General features: G+C 45.0%; 1 protein-coding gene across 2 annotated transcripts in view; it reads right to left on the reverse strand.

Moving 5' to 3' along the window:
* Positions 1-264: 264 nt before the first annotated feature.
* LOC142576125 (uncharacterized) overlaps positions 265-23,629 on the reverse strand; it is a 34,767-nt gene continuing 11,402 nt past the window's right edge. Inside the window, exons 4-5 of one of the 2 annotated variants that reach the window (XM_075686085.1) lie at positions 11,317-11,449; positions 265-874 (exon numbers count right to left, since the gene is read on the reverse strand). In XM_075686085.1, coding sequence (XP_075542200.1) covers positions 665-874; positions 11,317-11,449 — 343 coding nt within the window. In that variant the 3' untranslated portion in view covers positions 265-664. Of the gene's footprint in view, positions 875-11,316; positions 11,450-19,945; positions 20,135-23,629 lie in introns of those variants that run through there. The other variant, XM_075686084.1, reaches the window with a different exon arrangement.

Raw genomic sequence — 23,629 nt, forward strand, 5'->3', positions numbered from 1 at the left:
GCAAATTTTCATGTTCCGAAACTGCACGTTGGGTTATGAGGGACGTTGTAGTGGAGGGCTCTGGATTGATTTTGACCCCCTGGGGTTTTTTAATGTGGACTCCAGGGTGCACGAGTGTCTCTGCACTTTGCCCGAATCGGAACTGGCCACTGTGGCCTGGAGTGCACCGGCAACATTGATCCCAGCAGCGTGCTGCCATAGCCACTGATCTACCACAGTGGGTCTCGCTATTGCTGAGAAATTAACAAACAAAGCACACACACATATGTATCACATTCAATATGTTTTACAGCCTGTAAAATTTGCAAAACAAGCACCTGCAGATATACAGTAGTGTGGTTCACATGACAGGAACCTCGCCCTATGCAAAAAGCAGAGGAAAATGCCCTATTTTCGGAGAGAAAAATTTAAAAGGCGCTATAACCTGAGGGCTTTTAATGAGAGGTAAAACACCTCAGCTAATTTCTTCAAGAAATTCTATTAGAGCATAAAACAAATGCCACCATATCAGTAAAATTTACCTTTTCGCAATCTCTTTAGATTGATTCAGTGCATAAGCCTGCCTTTTCAGTTATTCAGCATGCAGACCTAAAATGTCACAGGGGGCACTCCGTAGTGTTGCATCACAATTATGGCACCTCATCGACAGCTTGCCGGTTTGTCTTCACACTTTTGTTGGTACGTTGCTGACAATCGGCTTGGGGCGAGACCGAAAGATGACCTTCTTTGTGACAACACCGCGGATAAGGTACTCCTTCGTGGTGTTCTGTGGTTCTGCTTCTTTGGCAGACTTTTCAATCACGAGAAAGGGTTTCTCCACATCCTGCTCTTTGCCGTACAAGATGTGGTGGCCAACAAGCAGTATCGGAACGCCCTGAAACAAACATAGAGAACATTTGCATGATATTCAAAAGGTTTTGCCACTGTCACAGGCGTCTTGCTATGGTAACAGTTGCAGGAGAGCTCAAATAAGATGCCTTTAAATGAAAAGGCACTGATACCCTTTTTGGACATGCCAAGAAAATTTTTGTGATTCGTAAGAATGCTGCCGTGAACATATGAGCTGCATGCAGCAGGGAATCTACCATCGTGCATAATATGTAGATTGTTTACTCTTTCTCTCGTGCCTTTAGAAACAATCATTTTACAGTAATAGCTGTTGTGGGCCCAGCCCCCCAATTTGGATGCCCTCCAGTGCCACCGGTGTCTGCAAAAGGATGGACAGTTGGACGAGTTGGTATGGTAACATATTCTTGGTTTTCAGTTCAAGGGTAAGGTTGACACTTCGAAACAACTGATGCCAGGCAACATCAGAATTAGCGCATATCTTGGGAGTCCGCATAAGCACGTATCTCAGGCAGGGGTAGTGGGAGCAACAGCCAGTCGAGCGCTCCATTAATCGAAGTCTGCCACTCGGTGCACTAACAGATTGGAATTGTAGCAAAACCCAGGGTTTGTGCGGTGAAGAGCTTATCGTTTCGTTTTCTATGGGTGCAACGCTTTGTTACTGAAGCTTCATTGATTGTTTATGTTTAAGTTAATTTTGTCGGAACAGCAATCTCACATTTCGGTGAGTATACTCAACGACGTGCTGCTCGGCAATGTGAATTCTGAGATAATGCTCAGCTACATGACTCAAGGCACTGAGCATGATCTCAGAATTCATAACTCACTTGGTGAGAAAAATAAATACTACATTTTTGTCGTTACTTTGCTTCGAAAATTTTTGCATGTGAACTGAAACCGTTATGAGCCCCTACGGATCATATTTTTTTGTTCCGGAGCAGAACTGGAACATAACGCTTTTCAGTGGAATGGAACTGAAACCAGAATGAAAAACATTTCGTCCCAAGGCCCTAGACACAGGCGAGGACTAGAAGCACTAGCACTCGTCCTGTCTGCTTCTAGTCTTCGTCTGTGTCCCTTCACACTATAAACCAAGAATATGTCACCAGAGTCTCTTGCTGAAATTCCAGAATTTTTTGAAGAAGTCGCAAGCCACTCTGCTGATGCTGCAGCAAAGAATACTGCGCCTGCACAATAATCTGCCTAAAGTCTTGAGTAATCATTAAAACGGTCGGCTGATGCCACGCTCTGCAGCTTATCAATAAACCAGTAACAAGGCAAAACAGCGTAAATGAAGCCAGTGGGCAAGAAACAAAAGACGGCTTAGGAAAAGGAAGGCAGAGAGCACCATGTCTCTCGACTTCATCACCAAGGAGTGCCACATACACAGGTGATGACAACTTGGAGTAGAGGAGTCAATGACTAAAGCTGACTACAGTTTTCTTCTTCTCACGAAGAGGTTGCTCACATGCATCTACAACTGTTTACTCCAACTGATACTGCACCATAGTGCAAGATTAATGCACATCTAAACACAGCCACCTACCGTAAAATTCCGAGCAAAAGCCCTCTCTAGGGCCAAAGATAATAAAAAGATGGTTGGGTGAAGGCCCTTGCTCGGTCGCACACAGAAATCAAGTTGGTAATGGAATAGTCAAGACAAAAAGAAAAAAAAAAGCACAGGCTTTTCTTGACTCAAAAGCTGTATCTAACATGCATTCACTGGCTTTATTATGCAAAATGACTCTCAAATACATTAAATGACTCCTCTGAGATTGACACTTTTGATTCACGCACTCAGACTCAAGGGGCCCGTGATCCTCTGGCTGTGATGCTCTGTGATTGTTGCATTGTCGTCATTCCAGCTTTGTCACTGACACTCATCACGCCACCATCATCGCACAGTCGTCATACATTCATTGTCACACCGCCATAGTGATGCCATCATGGCCATTTCACTGTCGTCATTCTAGCTTCGTGATTCTACTCTCGTCATGCTGTCATCGTCACCTTTTCTACCTCGACTCAGTGGGCAAAGTAGTCTCATAGTTTGGGATAGGTATGGCATGAGCTTAGCAAGAGCTCCACATCAGTATACTTGGAGGAGGCGACTTAGCTAGCTATACTTAGGAGGCAACTAGCTACACAAGAATCAAATGGTGTTTCTGCGAAAATAAACAGCTGTGTAAGCATTGCCAATGATGTGGAAATCTGCGGGGCTGACACCACAGAAACAATAATGCATTATATCCTGTAGCTGCCTTTGCCGGACAATTTCCAGAAGCCACAAGAACCAGCTTAACACTTGATGCAGCTGATAATGCCCCGAAAACTTTCATGCCTTCTCTCTTTTTTTTTTTTTCAGCACAAGAACACTGAACAATTTTTAGGCAAGCTAGGTGAAATGTCTTTCTTTTTTTTTTTTTAATGCACACAGATTCACACAGTGATGGCAAGCAGCATCTACTCAACAGCTCAAGTAAGAGTGCATAAGGCACCTTGTTTCATGCAAATTCTATAAATGTCATTTTTTTGTGTCTACTCTTTGATTTTAAAGTTGTTTTCTTCATATTTTTATGCTGTAGCTATTTGGGTTCACCCGGAAGGAAATGCTGTGTGCTGTGGGTCAATTCTATTAAGATGGGTGTCCGATAAAGTGGACAAATGTTCAGTCTGTTTGCATTGACCTTAACAAGAATCTACTGTATACAAGTAAAAGATATCGAACTAGAGAAATTCAGCCATAGCAAATATAATGAGCTCATAACTTATTATGTTGATAACATGTCAAATACCAGAATTGCAATTTAATATAGAAATGTACTTAATTACTGGAATGGAATATAAGTTCAGTAATGCTTTTCATGATTATTTAGTGCAACAGCAATATTGCCACCCAACAGCATGAAAACAAAAGTGAAAACAAAAGTGATTTCGCACTAACCGCGCAAGTCCTGCCTCAGGGGATCTCATTGGCTATAATTACTGCTTTGCAGGATGATGAAGTCGAGCCATTCACAGTGGAAGATCGTTACAGCTCAGCCAATACCGTGACGTCATCGCACGGTACTGACGTCGACATTGAGAAGATGGTTTCCTCTGACCTTACACCTGCTCAAGCTGAAGCTCTTTGCCACGTTCTTGAAGGCTGTCGCGACATTTTTGTCTTTGACAATCGACCCTTAGGTCAAACGTTCGTCGTGACTCATCGCATAAATACTAGCGATGCGAACCCTATTCACCGACGCCCATATCGTGTTTCTGCGTCAGAACGAGCTATTATCCAACAGGAAGTCAAAAAGATGCTTGCAAAGGACATTATCGAGCCTTCCTGTAGTCCCTGGGCTTCTCCGTCGTGCTTGTCAAAAAGAAGGATGGAATGTGGTGCTTTTGTGTAGATTATCGGCACCTGAACAAAGTCACAAGAAAGGCCGTATACCCTTTGCCATGTATTGATGACGCTCTAGACTGCCTCTACGGTACCACCTATTTTTCTTCTATCGACTTACGGTCCGGCTAATGGCAGATATCCGTTGACGACATGGACAGAGAGAAGACTGCATTTGTTACCCCTAACGGCATTTATCAGTTCAAGGTGATGCCTTTCGGTCTCTGTAACGTGCCTACCACCTTCGAACGAACGATGGAGTCTTTGCTTCAGGGGTTCAAGTGGTCCACCTGTTTGTGCTATCTGGACAACATTGTTTATTCGCCCACATTCGACACGCATCTAGACCGTCTTTCAGCGATTCTTGACGTATTCTGCCATGCCGGTCTCCAGTTGAACTCGTAAAAATGTCACTTCGCTCGCCGCCAAATCACCATCCTTGGACACTTCGTGGACGCCAGAGGCGTGCGACCTGATCCAGACAAAATCTGCGCCGTTATGAACTTTCCTGTTCCGAAGTCTACCAAGGACATTCGTAGTTTCGTAGGGCTGTGCTCTTATTTCCGATGCTTTGTGAAGGATTTCGTGACCATCGCGCGTCCCCTTATTGACCTCTTGAAGAAAGATGCCCCTGTTTCTTGGGGTCCTGACCATGCCGCATTTTTTTCGCAGCCCACTACTCTCCTTACCACGCCTCCAATTCTGGCCCACTTTGACCCGTCTGCCTCAACGAAAGTTCGAACTGATGCCAGTGGTCACGGCATAGGAGCAGTGTTAGCACAATGCCAGCGTGGACATGATCGCATTATAGCCTATGCCAGCCGACTTTGTCACCTGCCAAGCGCAATTATTCAATCACAGAGCGCGAGTGCCTCGCTCTTGTGTGGGCTGTTGCGAAGTTTCGTCCATACTTGTACGGACGCAGATTCTGTGTCATCACGCTCTCTGCTGGCTATCCTCTCTCAAGGACCCCACGGGACGACTCGCTCACTGGGCATTACGCCTGCAAGAATATACCTTCTCCATGGTATATAAGACAGGAGGTTTGCACCAGGATGCCAAATGTTTGTCCCGCTACCCCGTCAACGAACCGGCTGATGCAGACGCCATCGCTTGCGTTTTCTCTGTGTCCCAGTTGCTTCAAATCGGCAACGAGCAACGCCGCGATCCTTCATTACGAGCCCTCATCGACTGTCTGGAGTCAACACCTGGCAACGCCTCTCTCCGGACGTTTCTCCTTAAGGAGGGGACATTATACTGCCGCAATTTCAATTCGCAAGGCCTTGACCTTCTGCTCGTCATTCCATCGCACCTGCGTTTGACTGTCCTCCACCAACTTCACGACGCTCCCTTGGCTGGACACTTGGGAATCTCGCACACATACGACTGTGTACGCCGTCGATTCTTTTGGCCGGGTCTCGCCCACTCCGTGCTACGTTGCCGCTTGTGAGCCCTGTCAGCGCCGGGAGAAGCCCCCCACACTTCCAGCTGGATGTCTCCAGCCGATCGACATCCCGCCTGAACCCTTTTTCCGTGTCGATGTAGACCATTCGTGGACCATTTCCTCTCTCGGGCTCCGGAAATAAATGGGTCGCCATCACTACCGATTATGCTACGTGGTACGCAATCACCAGAGCCCTCCCGACAAGTTGTGCTACTGACGTTGCTGACTTTCTTCTCTATGACATCATTTTAGTGCACGGTGCTCCGCGCCAATTACTCACCGTGGCCGCAGCTTTCTCTCGGCATTCGTTGAGGACATTCTCTGCTCCTGCTCGACAAAGCACAAGTTCAGCACGTCCTACCAATCACAGACCAACGGCCTCACGGAGAGCCTTAACCGGACCATCACCAACATGCTTTTGAAGTACATTGTGACCGACCACCACAACTAGAATCTTCACTTACCGTATGTGACGTTCGCATATAATTCATCGCGTCATGACACCGCCGGCTATTCACTATTCTATCTCCTATATGGCTGAGAACCCGCGTTGCCCTTGAACACTTTGCTGCCCTCGGCCACACATTCAGCCACTGAATACTCCCGCGATGCAATCGTACACGCTGACCACGCGCGCCAGCTCGCCCGCACCCGTCTCGATGCCTCACAAGAGCATCAGAGATGCCTCTATGATTGCCACCATGGCGACGTGCACTTTCCTCTGGTGCTTCTCTGGCCACCCATTCGACGTGTGGGCCTTTCCGAAAAGCAGCTGTCGCACTACACTGGCCCATACCATGTGGTGCGACAAGTCAACAATGTCACATATGAAATCCTCCCCGCTGACCTCTCAGCGTCATCGTCAGCTGCAAGTGACATCGTTCACGTGGCGAGACTAAAGCCATACCACACACATTTCACCGCGGATGTGTAGATTAAGCACCGGGACGGTGATTCTACCGCTGGGGCTGATGCTACGGAACAGCCGCCACAGTGTGGCTGCACTGAGGTGGAAGAAGACGACGTGTGCCTGCTTGATATAGCGTCGCCATTTTGGCCTCCGTTAGCTTCCCTGTAGATAAATTGTAAATAGCATTGGGCATCAGCTACACGTAGCATTAATTAGCTATAGCGCAGGAGCACCTCAGGGGTAACGACATTACCCCCAGCTGTCGGTGACTGGCGACACCGCAAACTCCAAGCCAGCAGCTCTGCGAGAGATTCTTTTCTTCTTTATTAAGTTATCATATATGTTCTCAGGTCACCACCGAATCCACCTCTACTCAGCATAGTGGTCACCTTTCCTAGTATAAAGAGACGCTCGTTCAAGCAGTGGCCTACCCGGGCTCAACACAATGTTCAAAGGCAGATACGTTGAATCTGAGCACAGTCCTTGCGCTGGGTATGACACTACAGTGACGCTGGCACATCCCATACCTGAGGTCATTGCCTGGTTTTCCGCAGTTGTAGAGGCAGCGGCTGGTTTCTTTCTATGCCATAGTTGACACTAATGTGCAGGATGCAACTCGTGTCCCCTTGCACAGCTCCAGTGGTAGATCATGGTTCTCGGGAAGATGACTAGCATGTAGGAAAACTTGAAGAGGCACCATTCGTGATATAGCCAATTTCTGGGGTTGGGTGGCAGGAAGTGCTTGGCAGTGAACCTGAGTAGCATTATGTATATATGACTGCTATAATGAACTGCATACAGCTGTGGTTGTAGACATATGAACTGACATCTCTAGAACCTGCAACTGGAGCCTAGACACAAGGGTTTGGACCAGGTTGGCATCACAGTGGTTCACCAGGCGCCAGCAAGAAAAACTACGTAGGAATCTCAACCAACAGCCACACACACCTCGACGAGCGATTCGGGGCAACATAACGCAGGAGCACCTCAGGGGTAACGACATTACCCCCAGGTGTCGGTGACTGGCGACACCGCAAACTCCGAGCCAGCAGCTCTGCGAGAGATTCTTTTCTTCTTTATTGAGTTATCATTCACAGGATACTTCACGCATTTTTCTGTCCATGGTCGATTAGGTAGTCCATCAGGCTGCTGTGCTGAGGTAACAGGGTTCTGAACTAAGCATCGGACTATCTTGGGTAACTGAGTATGGGTGTCAATGCCCACAAGTGGTGATCTTTAACAAACCTCTTTCATGCCAACATTGGTCACCGCAAGATGAAAGACGAGGTAGGTACCGCTGTTCGACATGATGTCAAACACCAACTTGGAGCGCCTGGTGTGTACCACTCAGTCTGTCCTGATCTTTATTGAACCTCCTTGATGCCAACTTGGATCACTGGGTATGTGCCAGCAGGTGTGTGCCACTCCTTAACGAACATCTTTGTTCGCCAACTTGGGTAGCTAGGAAAGTGCCGCTCTACAATGACGAAAAAAATCCCTCAATCCTTTCAGCTACCAATTAAATCTGTTGATAGAAAAGTTACTTTCACCACATTTCTCACATCTTCAGGATCATAAAAAGCATACAGCTGCAGAATAGATTAAGAAGTTTAAATGCTTTACCGAGTTTTGTCAACTTTATGGAATGAGGACTTGATGCAAAAACTCCAATTAGAATATTGTCTATACCCGTTTACTCTCTAATCCAAACCGCTCTCTTGTTATGCCTCGCAATCTTCGTTCCATCATTCTTTGCGCGGTCCTTAACTTGTTCTCAAGCTTCTTTGTCTCCAAGTATCTGCCCCATAGGTCAGCATAAACTTCAAATCACATAAAAGCTTGATATCTTGTTAAGCAATGGTGAAAATATGAGCTGTGTCTGATTTTCATAACTGCCCTAATTTCAGATAGAACCTGAGATGGCAGCGGCAGGAGCTAGTTCCACCTTTGTGGCGTTACGGGGCACCATGAACATTTTTGTTTTTTCTGGGAAGGTCTGCAAAGGACATTTACACTGAGGTGTCAGAAACATCAGGGGAAAGGTGCCCTTCTTAAAGCACAGCAAGAACCTGGGTTTCTCATTTCAAGACCTAGCATTTTACCATTGAAGATGAATCCTACAGTAGGCGTCCCACAACCTCAACAGATACGGCAACAAGCGCTAATGTCCATAAGCTGATTCTTGGGGATAGGCGAATATCTGCCAAAAAGATAGCCCAGTTACTCAACATGTGCCAGGAGTGTGTTTGTTTCATTACTACCAATATCCTACACATGCACAAGCCTTCAGCAAAGTGGGTGCCAAAATGTTTGAACAGTGAACAGAAAGAGGCATGAGTTCAGGCATCCAGCGCTGTTTTGACCCATTTTGATGATACAAAGGATTTTTTGGATAGGTCAGTGACCGAGGATGAAACCCAGCTCCCTATTTATGACCCAGAAACCAAAGAACAGTCAAAGGAATAGCGTCACAGTGGGTCCCCGCAACCGGGAAAGTTCCGCGCCCAGAAATCAGACAAAAAAGTCATGGTGTCCATTTTCTGGGACAAAGACGGTGTTCTTTAGGCAGACTACCTGCCTCAGCCCTTTAGTATAACCAGAGAGTACTACACCAGCTTCCTGGAGCAGTTGAAGGAGGCAGTAAAGACGAAACACTGGAGAAAGTTGACCAAAGGAAACCTTTTGTTGCAGGACAATGCACCTTCGCACCAGTCCAATGTTGTGGCTGCCAAAATGAAAACGCCGCGTTTCCAATTGGTCCACCATGCCCCTATTCACCTGACCTGGCGCCTCCTGGCTACTATCTGTTTCCGAACTTGAAGAAACTCCTGAAGTGTCGCCTTTTTGACGACATTGTTGATGTCAAACATGTTGCTGAGAGCCTGTTTGACGACCTATCACAGGGTTTTTTTCTTAAATTGACTAGAAAAGCTGAAGCAACAATGTAACAAGTGCATCAGTCTGAGTGGGGGAACATGTTGAATATATGTGTACTTTCAAAACTTTGATGCTAATCTTTCTTGCAAAGCCAGGAACTTTTCAGCACCCGCTCGTATCGACCTGTTCTCCCTATTTGGGTCACTGGATCCATGGTCGATTAGTTAGCATACCGGGCAGCTGATTAAACAACCATTAGTTCGAAAACAACCAACGGACTAACTTGGTATAGACATAAGTGCTGATCCTCAAGAAACCTCTTTCATGCCGACATGGGTCACTGTAAGATGCGAGACTGGGTAGGTACCGCTGTTCGAAGCAATTCTTTCACACCGACTTGAAGCACTGCATATGTGACACTTGGCCTGTGCTGCTCTTCAATGAATCTCTTTGATGCCTACTTGGGTCACTATGTGCCAGGAGGTGTGTGCCAGTCTTGAATACATGTCTTCATTTTTCACTCTCTTGCGAGCATCGGTGCCCCGTGCATTTCGAAAGCCACGTGCAGGCTTCGAGGCAGCGGCGCTAGTTGGTGCTGAATGTTTCTAAGTCACTGCTGCACTACACCCCTCACACATAGCTCGTTTAGATGGTGGCAACACACTGTGTCGCCATATCGACTGAATGCTGATGCATTACTGTTGTCAGTCATTGTGACATCGGCTCTGCAGCAACTTTTTGGCTTTCTCATGTTAACAATGATAACTGGTGGAGTCTTCTGCCACAAACCTACACTTGGCACCAGACCACCTCAATGTATGTGAATGTTTTTGCATTCCACCAAAGTCAAAGTACAGCTGCAGCAATTTGGAATTGATTACGCGCCTTCACACTCAGCAGCGGAATACCACAGTCACTTGGCTCCTGATGCAGGGGGCCGTCTCTTCTGAACAGAAATAATGAGCTCAACGGCAGTCACATCGCAGATCTTCTCTGCAGTACAGCACAGCCCATACTTTCGAGCCAAATAAATACTATTCTGTGAAATTGCAGAAGATTAAATCATAGTCCTCAATATAAGAAAACACATCCCATACTTGGGCTAGCTGTGCTCATGCATTTCAGATCCATTCAAAAAGCCTTGTGCGGGGAAAAAACATCCGGAGGCTCTATGCTATCCTGTTTTGTCAACCTAGTTTTTGAAATCCCACTCAAATGCAGAAGGGTCTATATCGGTCAGATGTTCTCATTAATGTGTGAGCATGCAATCATGAGTTGACGGTCGGGAATAAGCCAGCTCCCATTTACTAACAAATTGCTTATCCTGCACAAGCGAGACCATTCTTTCTATGATTCAAATTTTTAGTATGGGTGGTGACATGCTTGCATGTAAATAGATTAAAATTAGTGATCACAGTTGCACCAACAATATTTCTCTTATATTGCACACCAAAGAAAACTTGTTCTTTTTCAACAAAAATACTGTGAATAGAACGACAGAAAGCTGAGCTAGCTGGTAAGGATTCATTATGCAAAAAGGTGAGGGATGCAGACAGGACACAAGAGAAGAGAAGTGGACAACACGAACGCCAGCTATCAACTCAATTCACGCCTCACCTTTTTGCATACTGTGAATAGGCTGTTCTGACAAAGTAGCGATGTCACATACCTGGCCATTTTGTCACTGAGTATAGAGCATTCTGTGTGTGTGCATGTCTGCTCAAACATAGTTTAGTTTACGAGTCCTGTGGGTTTCTCTTCTTTCATGGCTTGGTCTAGGCTTACATTGTTGATTATTTCACCAATATGGATTGACTAGTCAACCAACGCATATTACTGAACACACCGTACCGTTTTGGTATAATGAAGGTCACCAATGTATTGGCCAGCACTCCCTTCGTCATTTGTCATCAAGTCTCCCTGGAGCTCAACAATGCGCCATTCTGGAATGCTCGTCTTGTTAGCAGCGCCAGATGCTCCTGGCCTATATGGACAACGAAGAAGGGTACCACATTATCATTATCAAAGAATGTTTACGAGTTTATGTGGCCTATAATGCTATCAACTTCGTATAACTGTCTACTACAGTGCTATCGCACTCGATATTTCACCTTTTTGGCGAATTAAACTGTGACTTTTTTAATTGTTGTCAATACAGCTGAATGGAAATAGGCAACTGTACCATATGTTGTCTGAATAAACTCTTTCACTTTGACATTGTGCAATTGCATTTTGTGCTCATCCCTACATTCCGGATAAAGCCCTATGCAGCAATGATAAGAACAAAAGATAGGGGCACAGACAATGGAAATACACAGGTCACATTGTGCATTTGATAGTGTGGCACATTCCCATAGCAACGGAGTCATTTGGTGCTTATGTCACCACCTGGAACAAAACTTCACAAAGGCCTTCAGTTCTGGATCATGTTAACTGGAAAGGCCAAGGATGCACTTGTGTTGTTCCAGTGAAGTTCCCTTTGGCAAAATTATTTTGAAGGCTTTCCAGAAGGCCAAGAAAATTAGAGCAGGAAAGTGTTCACTTTTATGAACATCTTAACCCTGCAATGCAGCAAGATGGCTTAGTGATCTGACTAGTCTATTTGGAAAACATGATTTTAGGGTGCTAAATAGAACACACAAGGGCCCACGTTTTTGGCGCTCTGTGTGTGTCTCGTTTGCATCTGTCTTTTAGCGCCATAAATGGTGTTTTCCAAATCGCACCAACTTGCCACAGGAAGAAGTTTTAATAAGATAATTGGTCAATGTTATCGTGAAGGAGTTCTTTAAGCACAACAGCTGACACACACAAAGAAGGGTAGGAAACAACGACAACAACAAAAAAACAGGGCAGTGATTTTTAATGCTCAATGTATGATTTTGCGATACTGAGTTCCATACCTAAAGATTCTGAATTAAGCATGGCAAACTCAATGCATAATTTATATTAGCATTTTTGGTATGCTGGAGGGAATTTCTAGATGTGAATAGCTCAGCAAACCCATTAGTTAGCGTAATAATTCGGCTTCTAAACATATAACATTTTGCTGGGTTTTCTTAACCATTTCTTTTTTGCACGGATGTTCCCTCCATCGCCAGAAGTAAAGGTGTGCAAGTTGCTATAATTTTTCTTGATGTGGAACTGTGCTTAAGCACTATGGGTTAAAGCAAGTCTAGGGTGCAGCGAAACACGTGCTGTTATCACAATCAATCGTTTGTCCAGCTGCCCGGGTCTGTAACACGGGTGTCACACGGCGCACTTTTGATTGCTATCAAGCCCGATCCGGATCGAATTTCTCGGTCGCGATTGGTTCCTTTGAGCAAGCTGCGCGGAGGAGGTCGAAAATTTCCATCCGGATAGGGCCTGATCGCGATCGAAAGCGGACGTGCGACACCGGTATAAAGTTCGAGCAAGAGTCAAAAGGGGCGTACTCAAAATAATCGCGTCGTACAAACGGGTCATGTTCGCAGTATACTCCATACTGTATTTTGTAAAAGGGTAGTACAGTGTGATATGCGCTAAAGTGTCTCTCTGAATGTTTCCGCACGTATTATTTTGCACGCGATCGCCGGGGCCGGTTGCAGACAAGGCTGCGTGCAACCGAACGTATGTCGCACATGATAAGGAAAATGCAAACAGTGCGCACAATTATTGGCTCTCATTATAGCGGCCAGAACATCGAGATACAATCGTGAGAAACAACTTTTTTCCCGATTGAGCGTAATAATAAGCACGAAGTACTCACAATTTTACAAACAACTGCACCATAGCGGACGTCCCTGCTATTTATGCGATCTCTTCGAAACCTCCTATGTGAAGAAAGGTGATTATATACAGCATTTGCGCTTGATTACACAGCGTAAAATCATTAAAACGGCAACATAAAACGCGGCAAAACAAAGTTTGCCGCGGGAACAGTCTTGGATTGTCAGCTTTCTATTCACCCGCCGTTATGTCATGATGATGATAGCAAACTAAAACCTCAAATTTAGTTTGTTTTAAATCAACTGGTTCTTTTTCTAAAATAATATCACACAATATTTAGATCTTTCATTCAGTAAAACGAGTTCTTGGGTAAGTTGGTCACTTATTGTAGGCATAACAGCAGCGCCAAAAAAAGCACACAAAAGAAGGAACATTGACGATTGTCCATGCCTGTCGGTGTTCCTTCTTTTGTGTGCGTTTTCTGGTGCTGCTGTTATGCCTGCAATAAGATTTTTCATTGTTACGTATTTTTCTCTCAAAAACATGCCACCTTTCTTATTAAAGAAAAATGTAATGCAAATTAACTTGTTTTATTCAAACTTTTGCAAATATGGCACCATAAAATATCCTGTCACCAATGCTTCCTTTAGATATTGCTCACGCTAATCGCCGAACCCTATCGTCTTCCTACTAGCCACGAACTTGCACCACTTGCGCAAAGGAGCCAATTGCAATTGGGGATCCCAATCAAAAGTGCCCTTGACTACACCATTTCATTCTCTATGACTAAATGACGAGCCACATCATATGCTACACATCTACGCTACAGTGCTACACAGTGGATGGAGACAACCTTCTGCTGTGTTTCTGAATGATTTAGTGTTTAAACTGTATTCCTCTCCAACGTTACTAGTTCATTAGCTAGTATTGTTGGTTCTGTCACTCTCAAGGGGAGTTAAAGCAAACCGCGCTGCAGTAAAATAATTTCACCCCATACGAGACTTGCCTTGCTCCCAAACATAAATAGCAATTTAACATGATGCATTCACATGCTCTCCTGTCAGAAACAATATATGTCATGCTGATGCAAACATGCCATTCAATTGTGACCGGAAAGTACCGGGAGCGCAGCGTTAAAAAGAAATGAAAAAGAAAAAGCCGAATGACTGTTATTTAATCTTTTGCAGTCTACACTATTTTGCGAATACTATACAGTATACACACCATTTTCAAAGCCTCTTTTTGGTGATCATTATAGGCCTTCACAGATTTTCAATTCGTTCTTTTATGATATCCAAGAAAGCCTTACTACCATAAAAAGACAGGCTCCCAACAGAAGATATGAATTTTATTGCAATAGCAATTATATGGACAATCCAGGTGCATTTCCGCCGTCAGCATCGCATACGGTACGTGCAATATAAATGTAGTCCAAGGGCGATACAACATTGTCCCATCGTCACCGCGCGTTGTATGCTGAATGTTCGAGTGCAAGCGCACGAGGGTGAGCCACCGATGGTGACTCGATCTTTCGCGTGCAAAGGAGGAAAGTGGTAGAAAGTGGGGATGAAGTGCGCCATCTTCTGTCGCGCTCAAAGCACCAGGGGGATGGATGGCGGGAGTCGTTCTACTTTGGCGCGGCTGTGCGGGTTCTACCATGACAGCGATCTGCGTTAGGTACAGAATCTAGGCATAGAGAAAGGTCTAAGTGCACCAGGGGCTCATAGCTTCATGTGCACTGTGTGTTTCCGCCGCTTATAGTTCACGTTGAAGCCAAGAGGCAGCACGAAGGTCAATTCACTCGCTACTGCTGCCAGTCTTCCTCATGCCAGCATTTTGACAATCTTTGACACAGATGTATTTACGTTTACCTGTGTGCGTGTGACAACATGCATGCTTTTTAAGTTACTAAGCGAATGTTTACGAGTTTATACGGCCTATAATGCTACTATCAACTTCGTATAGCTGTCTACTACTGTGCTATCGCAATCAATACTTCGCCTTTTTGGTGAATTAAACTGACCTTTTTATTTGTTGCCTACACAACTGGATGGAAAGATACAATTCCAAGCTATTAACACGTAATCCCAAAGTGATTTGCTTTGTCTGTAAATCTTCGATCATTATTAAAGAGTCATTCAGTATCACAAAACTCTAACTTCTAGTGCAAGTATAATGGTGCCAAAATATGATGTATTTACATATTCTGCCCAGTTTTAAAAATCACTGAAATTTTTCATTGAAACAGCTGATGTAACATTGTGTTCAAAATAAGTTTCAATAAAGTATGCCCCTACCATTTTTCTTTCACGAGAAAGAAATTGATTACTCCTATGCACATGTGGGAATGAGTAATAAGCAAAGGTTTATTTGACGTTTACTGAAATGTCCTCACTTAACTTTTACTTCTGTGTAGCTCAATGCAGTTGCATTAGTCCAGTTTTGTTCCCTTATAATTTCCTTCTCCACACTCGGCTGCTTCTGCTGCCAACTTCTTTAGTTCTCTGTTGCAGTAGACTATACTTCAATTTTCTGCTAACAACTGTTCTGCTTGTTTTCATGCACCTCCCTCGTGGCATTCTGCAGGATTGGCAAGGAATGTTCACATAGACATGCCACATGTCCAGTTGCACACAGCCGGTGACCCAAGTTGCGTACTTGGCAAGACAGCAGCAGCCAGCACTCATCAAGTGGGGGCAAGAGGTGAAGAAAGCGTCGCCTTTAAATGACAGGTGCAATTTTTTCATGTAATGGAGTGCTAGCAGTAATCGGAACAGCACTCAGTTCAATTTTAATGTGCTCACATTCCTTAGCGCACTTTACACACTTTTCGGGTCCCATTTATGTATGTATGTATGTATGTATGTATGTATGTATGTATGTATGTATGTATGTATGTATGTATGTATGTATGTATGTATGTATGTATGCATGCATGCATGTATGTACGTACGTATGTATGTATTTTTCCACCTACCTTGGTCACTGGGTGGTCCATGGTCGAATGGGAAGCAGATCGGGCTTTTGTGCCGAGAGAACAGGGTTTGAAACCAACCGTTGGACCAACTTGGGTCACTGAGTATGTGGCAATGTGTACCCTATGTACCGCTCTTCAACAAACCTCATTCATTGCCGACATGGGTCACTGTAGATGTGGAACTGGGCAGGTACCACTGTTCGAAGAAACTCTTTCATACCGACTTAGAGCACTGCGTATGTGCTGCTCAGTCTGTGTTTGTCTTCAATGAACATGTTTGATGCTAGCTTGGGTAACTAGATATGCACCATTGGGAATGTGCCACTTTATAACGACAAAAAAGATTCCTTAAATTTCTCCGATGCTGAGCAGAATTGAACCCATTCTGAAAGCCTTGTTTCTCTTTCTACAGCATCAGCAGCAGCTCTTAGCATTGCATTGGCCAAGAAACTGATGTGCCTTTTCTGTGAGAAGAGCCACGAAGCAATTGACTGTTAGGCATCCAGTGACATCGAACAGAAGAAGCATCTTTTAAAGGTGACTGGAAGCTGCTTCAGATGTACCACAAAGGTTCATTGAGCTAAGGACTGTTGTCAGAAGGTGAGCTACTCACACTGTCAAGCAAGACATGCCTTTTCCATGCGCAAGCAAATTGTTTCAAGCAAAGAAGAGAACGTGGTGAGCAGCACTTTATCGCATTAGACCAAATTAATGGGAAAGATAATAACAACACTGTACTTTTGTAAACGTTTAGGGTGCGTGTAGAGGGAGCGCACCCTTCTGTCTATGCCAGGGGCAGTTTGGATAACGGCAGTCAGGGTACCTTTATTAAGAAGAACGTATCAAAGAACCTAAACCTTGAAGCAGTGGGAGAGGTCAAGATGGCAATGAACATCTTTGGCCATGGAAGTGGCATTCAATGTGCACGGCGTAGACTAGTCAGGGCCACTGATCAAGGTGAGTTTGACAATGCTCTTCATGAGATTGAAGCGGTGGAAGTATCTCCTTAATCTGCAATTACATTATCAAGGCTCCGTCCGACAATGACTTTATTAATGCCTTTAAGAACCATAATCAAACAGTTGCTGATGCATTTGCTTGCTCCAAGTTCCACAGGACGAAGGTATTAGCCTGATGATTGGTACAGATCAGATGTGGAAGGTTATCCAATAGGAAGTAACCTGTGATGAGGAATACAAGTCTCCTCGCAATCAAAGCACTTTTGAATGGGCTTTTCAAGGTCCCATAAGCAGTGACAGGCCCTTATGTCAAAGGGCGCGCGTGGACGTTTGTATGCTTCGCAAAAGCTGCTCCATGGAAAAGAACATGCTACTTGACAGCTTGGGTGTCAGGTGTTCACAGTCATTTCTCGACTTTCCTTATGGTGCAACATCTTTTAAAGCAATTTATGGCTCCATTAAGGTGCACGACAAATGGAACGAAGTTGGCTATTGCCAAAAGGAGCAGAAGATAGAGATGCACGAGTATCGGGCAGAAGAGAAGACACTCCAACGCGTGGAACGAGTGGGACCAAATAATACAGCAAGAAGCATGACCAAGGCAGAAGAATCACCAGACATTGCAGCCTGCCAAGCAGCCAGGCAAGGCAAGCCACGAAATAGGGAAGGTGGTCAGCATTTCTTTTGAGTGGAGAGCAAGAGACTTCGCATTCAAAGTGACCTTGCGAACGATACTGCACCAAGAGGCATATCCCAACAGACCTCACTGAGTACTGACCATCTCGTTACCGAACTTATTACCACACATTTCTATCAGCACCAAACGTGCGCAAGAAATATATTTGAGAGCAGAAAAGCACCGCCTGATTAACACATGGTACTGCAGGAAACAAGTTTATCTGTCGGGTCTTCGCTTGCAAGTGAGGAGGCAACAAGCCCTACAAATTGACACCAAGATAACAACCACACCCACTGTTGTATTATAGGTCTGATACACCCTGGGTGCAGCAGTGCAAGTCCAGAGGAAGACAGTCTGTTTGCGAGTGTGTGTACCCCTATTTTTTTTTTCGTCCTGTTCTTCTGCAGGCTGAAATGACAGCTACAATTGTCTGTAAATGTACATTGCCACTGTGAGGAGATGTGAACGTAGATGGCCCGTTTTTGTGTTGGGTGACACAATGTACATTTAGCACTTTACATAACAAAATGCAAGACCATACTTGAGCAGACACAGCAAAGTGTGATATTTAGTCTTTTTGTTTGAAGCTGCCCAAGCTTAGTAGTCTTGCGAACGGCATAAATTCTGGCATTTAAGAAGGTGCGAGGCATCTCGGGTCGGAAGATGTCTAAAGGTCCCTGGTTTGATCCCAGGTTTCGGTGCCAGTGTAAAGACTAACACCTTCCTATTAAAGGAGCAGGCTTCATTGTAGGGGATGGACAAGGCCCTCGGACCAGAGAGAATGTCCTTCTAGCGTTTATTTTAAAGAAGCAGAAGTTACTCACTCATCACAAGTACACTCACTCTCGCACTTCTTTTTCCTTTTCCTTCAAATTAGAAACACGAACTACACCCACGTCACAAGGGTTCCTCAAGGACAGCAACTCGACACTTGAGCAGGCTGCACCACTAATGCACTGGGTATGTTCCACTTTTTCAAAGTATGATTTTCTTGCAAATGCTTTAGCTAGCTGCGCTATAAATGCACTGCGTATGAGCTGCTCTTCAATTAATCTCTCGCCAACCTGGGTCACAGAGTATGTGCCGCTGATTGTACGGCGAGCGAGGGAACAACTTTCAGCGTTCACAGGCCCCAGTGCACCACACGTTTCTCATCTCACAGGCCAAGAGCAGACTTCTTGACAGTGCCACTAGATGGTAGAGCATGTTGGGAAAGAAGCGTGACAGAGGAGCCCATTTGCCGCATGACACGTTACTCAGCGTTCACCACGCACTGGCACTCCATGAATTTCGGCGATCACGCACAGACTTTGTGATGGCCGTGCTAGATGTCGCCGAGTGTCCTTATGGAAGCACGGAAGAAGAGTCCCGCTGCAGTACATGCCTTATACATAACTTGGTTCGATGATGGCAATATGTTGAGTCGCTATATTTATTCACTGCCGACTGTCGCATTATACTGTCTACAGTCATCATGAGCTGGGTTCTGCCAAATTCTTTGCATGTGTCGGTACAGCCCACACAGTCATTTTGCACCTTTAGTAATAGGCTCCCTTGTTGCAACTCACACTGAACGCAACAGTACATGACATTAAAAAATTATCATCCACAAGTCAGTACCATGAAGCTATAAATAAAACCCAGTATGAGTTTCTCGGAAAGAAAGCTTCACAGGTAAAGAAAGGATTGTCGTGGTCTGGGGATCGGATCCATAACCAATGCCTTCCTGGGGCAGTCACTCTACCATCTCAGCTAGGGAGGAGGCTAGCCGATCAAAGAGCGAAGGCGAATAAATTGACCACCTGAAAGCATGGTGCCATGGAATATGGCATATCAGTTTTGCAGACTTCTACAAGGTGCAGAAAGTTTTATACAAGGGACAAGATTGTCACCCACATGACAGTACCATGAAGCTAGAGAGAAAACACAATGCGTGATTGTTATGTACTACATCTTGATTCTAATTACAGCATAGTAACTAACAACTATTTAGTGAAGCAAATCTTCCAGAAGACACTGCACCCCTACCCAACCATACGACTAGATGTGATGACATGGCAGCACTGATTGGGTGCCTTGTCAAATTTAGAGACCCCAATAAATGGCTCATTCAGAAAGAAATAAAGACAGACCAGGCTACATGGGCAGCTCAACAGCATGACCAAAAATATAAAATAATTTATTGCATGACACGTCCCCGTGCCTATTTATGGTGCGGCAGTTTCGAGCTGTGGTTGCTTGTCTTTCAGTGATCGCAGGTAGCGCATGCGGATCCACACAGACTGGCACATCTTCATCAGTTTTGGATCCCGCAGACCCTCCTTGGATGTGGCAAAATGGTACTGTTTCCTGCATTTATAAAAGAAGGGGAAACAGAGAAAGGTTTTACTTCAGGAAAGCCAGTGGAGATCAACCTTAGAAACATTTCTTTCGATCAATGGGAGAGAACACTTGCTCGCTTGACCGCTGCGTGTGAGCGACGGGCTTTGGGGCAACACCTGGCAGTGGTCACTGTGTGGAAGAAAGGGTGCCTGGGAGCATGCATGGCCTGATAGACATGTAGATCTCTGTACATTGTTTTTAATGAGCAATAATGACGGTAAGCACTAACGTTCTGCAGCGTGTATGTGTAGCATGGAGACGCTGCATCATTGTGCTACGGCACAACGTAACCGCGCATGGGCTGATCACTTGCAGAATTGGTCATGCCAGTTGGCGTGTCACTTGGCCGAGCGCATGTTTCGTTGCAGTCGACAACCGATAATTTGGACTCTACGAGGAACGTAAATAAGTCTAAACTATCGATTGTCTGAAAAAGACTAATCTATCCAAAGAAGATCACTTTATTTCTTGGAGCTAGAAGAGCGCAATTTCGAATGCAAACCAAACAAAGAAGCACAGAATAGTGGAACGCTGACCGAAAGGCTAACTCGACAAACAGAATGACGAGTGCAGGCCATGCGCGAGGTCGCCAGAATAGGATGTGACGTTCGCAGTGTTGATGCAAGCTATGATTCAGGCAAAGCCTCCTTGATTGGCATTTGCAGTTAAATCTCTGAGGCACAGTGTCGGGACCAAGGCAAGGCCTCAGGGATTACCATCTAACGTGTAATCTCTGAGGCCATACTTGATGTCTTGTCGAGGTTGCCAGAGGAGATATTGGCATCAGAGTCCACGGACGGAGTCCGGATAACTGAATGTTGAGCTGGCAGCTGTCCGAAATTTAGGTCGTCTTTACACATTAAGTCTATGAGGCCATTGGCGGTGCCGTTAAGCTGTTCGAATTACCAAACATGCCTGAATTATCGGTCGGCAACTGTATACGGAGGGGCTTACCAACGTCACCACTTGGAAAACGCAATTCCCGCAGTTCTGCATATTTATTAGGCTGGACACGTTCCTGAGTGCACTCTTTTGAATCCAGCAGCTGTTGCCTGCACACACCGAAGTGGGCCGCTCGCACGCTCTACACAGCAGTGAAGCACACTGTACTAGTACAAGCACTCGTGCTGCCACTTTTGCAGTGCTTTTTGAGCGGGTTGACAACAGTCCAGTGGGCATTGTGGCGATGCACAGAGAGTTCTCACTGAACAGATCAATAGCCAAGCTGCTTTGCGTTGTAGGTAGGGAAACAGCAAGCAAGCAAAATACAAACCTGTGCCTATGACACATTCTGCTTTTGGAAGTGAGGAGAATCTAATGGCGACAGCTGAGGGAAGCCCATGTTTCCTCTGCTTGTATAGTACCACTTCGAAATGAGTTCGTCATTTACGTTCTGTTGATGCCAAATGACGATCCCTGGAAACTGCTCATTCAATGACATATGTTACCTCGGATGAGTGTTTCAGAGTTAGTAGTAATCACAAGAGGAATTTGGCTGCATGTACAAAGCAAGGTATGTTTTCACTGTCGTGCATAGCACTCAAGTGCTTGGAATTTTTTCATGCTCTTGACCACCACAAAGTATGCACAAAGTGATGTGTTTTATCACATCTGCCTTTCCACTGTCATGCAGCACCAACCACTAGTACTCCATCAAGAAAGTGCCAAGTGTCACATTTAAGTACCTTGTTGCATGTGCAATTAGCTGCGTTACAAGCTCCTGCTATTTTGTGATTTTGATGAAACTGCAGTGGTTAGAGCACCTGTCTCAAAACCAAAAACAAGGAATTTCAAACACTGCATTGAGACAAGAATATTGTTATGCTCAGTGTCAATTTGAGATGACAGAGAGACTAACCAATGCAACATTCGAAGGAGGGCACTAACATGAAAATTCGTCTGTGACTGGAAGAACAGCGATCATCATTAAATGAGCAGCATAATTACCGTATTTACTCGCATAATGATTGTACTTTCTTGTCAAAAAAATTTGCGCAAATTCAGGGGTGCGATCATATGCGGGTTACATTTTCCAGGAAAAGAAAAAAAAAAATTTTCATCCCACGCTTGCTGCGGGATGACAACAGGTCAACAAATAGGCGGCTGGCGCTATAACAGTGCGGGACACCACAACAAAAATGGCGGCCAGCGGAGCAAGGCAAATGCAATTTTTTTCTTCTCGCGAGTACATTACGTGCATTGAAACAGTTTCTTCCGTATCAGTAATGAATAATATTGTTAATATCGGCAAGTTTGCGGCACTAACGTAGCCATGTCCACTTTGAGGGGACAGAAACAGAGAGAGGCGCGCTTAGCTGCCAGTGACATAGAAACACATGGCAGGCATGCTGCGAAAATTGAGGCATTTGTCTTCACTAATATCCTAATACTGCATGTTTCCGCTAAGAGTGGGCGAATATCTTGGCTGTGTTACAAGTGTCGCCGTATGAATAGGGTACAATAGTGTAAACGTGGCTACTATCGTTGCTGCTCGCAACTTTTTGCGTGCCCACGAGTGCAGACGAGACGAATCGAAAGGTGCCTTTCTTGTTGTTGTTTTGACCACGACCGTTATAGAGCCTACAAATAATAAAGCCAAGGCAAGTTTCGTTATAGCTTTTTTTTTTTTTTATGGAAGTGCGGAAAGTGATGAAAGGAATGAAACGGGGCATCTGCTTAAGAATCTGTTTGGTGGGTGCAGACTGCTTGTCATGTCTTGAGTCATTTGCGTAGCATTCGACAGCATTCCACAGATGGTAAGCGCGATCACCATTACCTAGACCTGGCAGACGACTTATTGCTGTGGCAAATTCGGGGTGCAATCATTACGTAGGAAAGAAAAAAAAATCGAATTTTGAGGAGAACATTCACGGGTGCGATCATTACGTGAGTGCAATCATTATGCAAGTAAATATGGCAGTGACAAATGTACCAAGGCAACAGACAAAGCAGACACTGAGCATGACTACACAAAGGTTGGATTCCAGACTCGTGCTTTTGAAGGAGTGGAGTAAGGACAGACAGCTCCAAAACAAGGGTTACAGTCCTGCTGAGAGCCCAGAATAATTGCGACAATGGCCGGTTATCAAGTTGAGCAAGAGTCGCAGCCAGCATACACAGTGAGGGCAAGCACATACTTTGTATAGCATAATGATTCATAGTTTCAGTAATGTGGTGCAACTAAAAGGAAGGTGAGTCACATCACGCAAAGAAAATAAAGAAATTCAGTGTCACCAAGCTATGGGGTCTTGGAAGAAGTGGAGTATGGACAAAGAGGCAGAGGGCTCAAACAAAAACCACGTCTATTCCGGCTATGTCAGCAGGCGCCACAGATGTAGGGCATCATGAATGCCAATCTGCACAGATCAAGCCTGCAGGTGTCTACCACAATGACAAATACAGCTGCCGCAACTACTGCACTGCTGCTACAGAAGGAAGCAATATGATATGACAAGAAAGGCA

This window comes from Dermacentor variabilis, chromosome 3, assembly GCF_050947875.1.
Source record: "Dermacentor variabilis isolate Ectoservices chromosome 3, ASM5094787v1, whole genome shotgun sequence".
Classification (NCBI taxonomy): Eukaryota; Metazoa; Arthropoda; class Arachnida; order Ixodida; family Ixodidae; genus Dermacentor; species Dermacentor variabilis.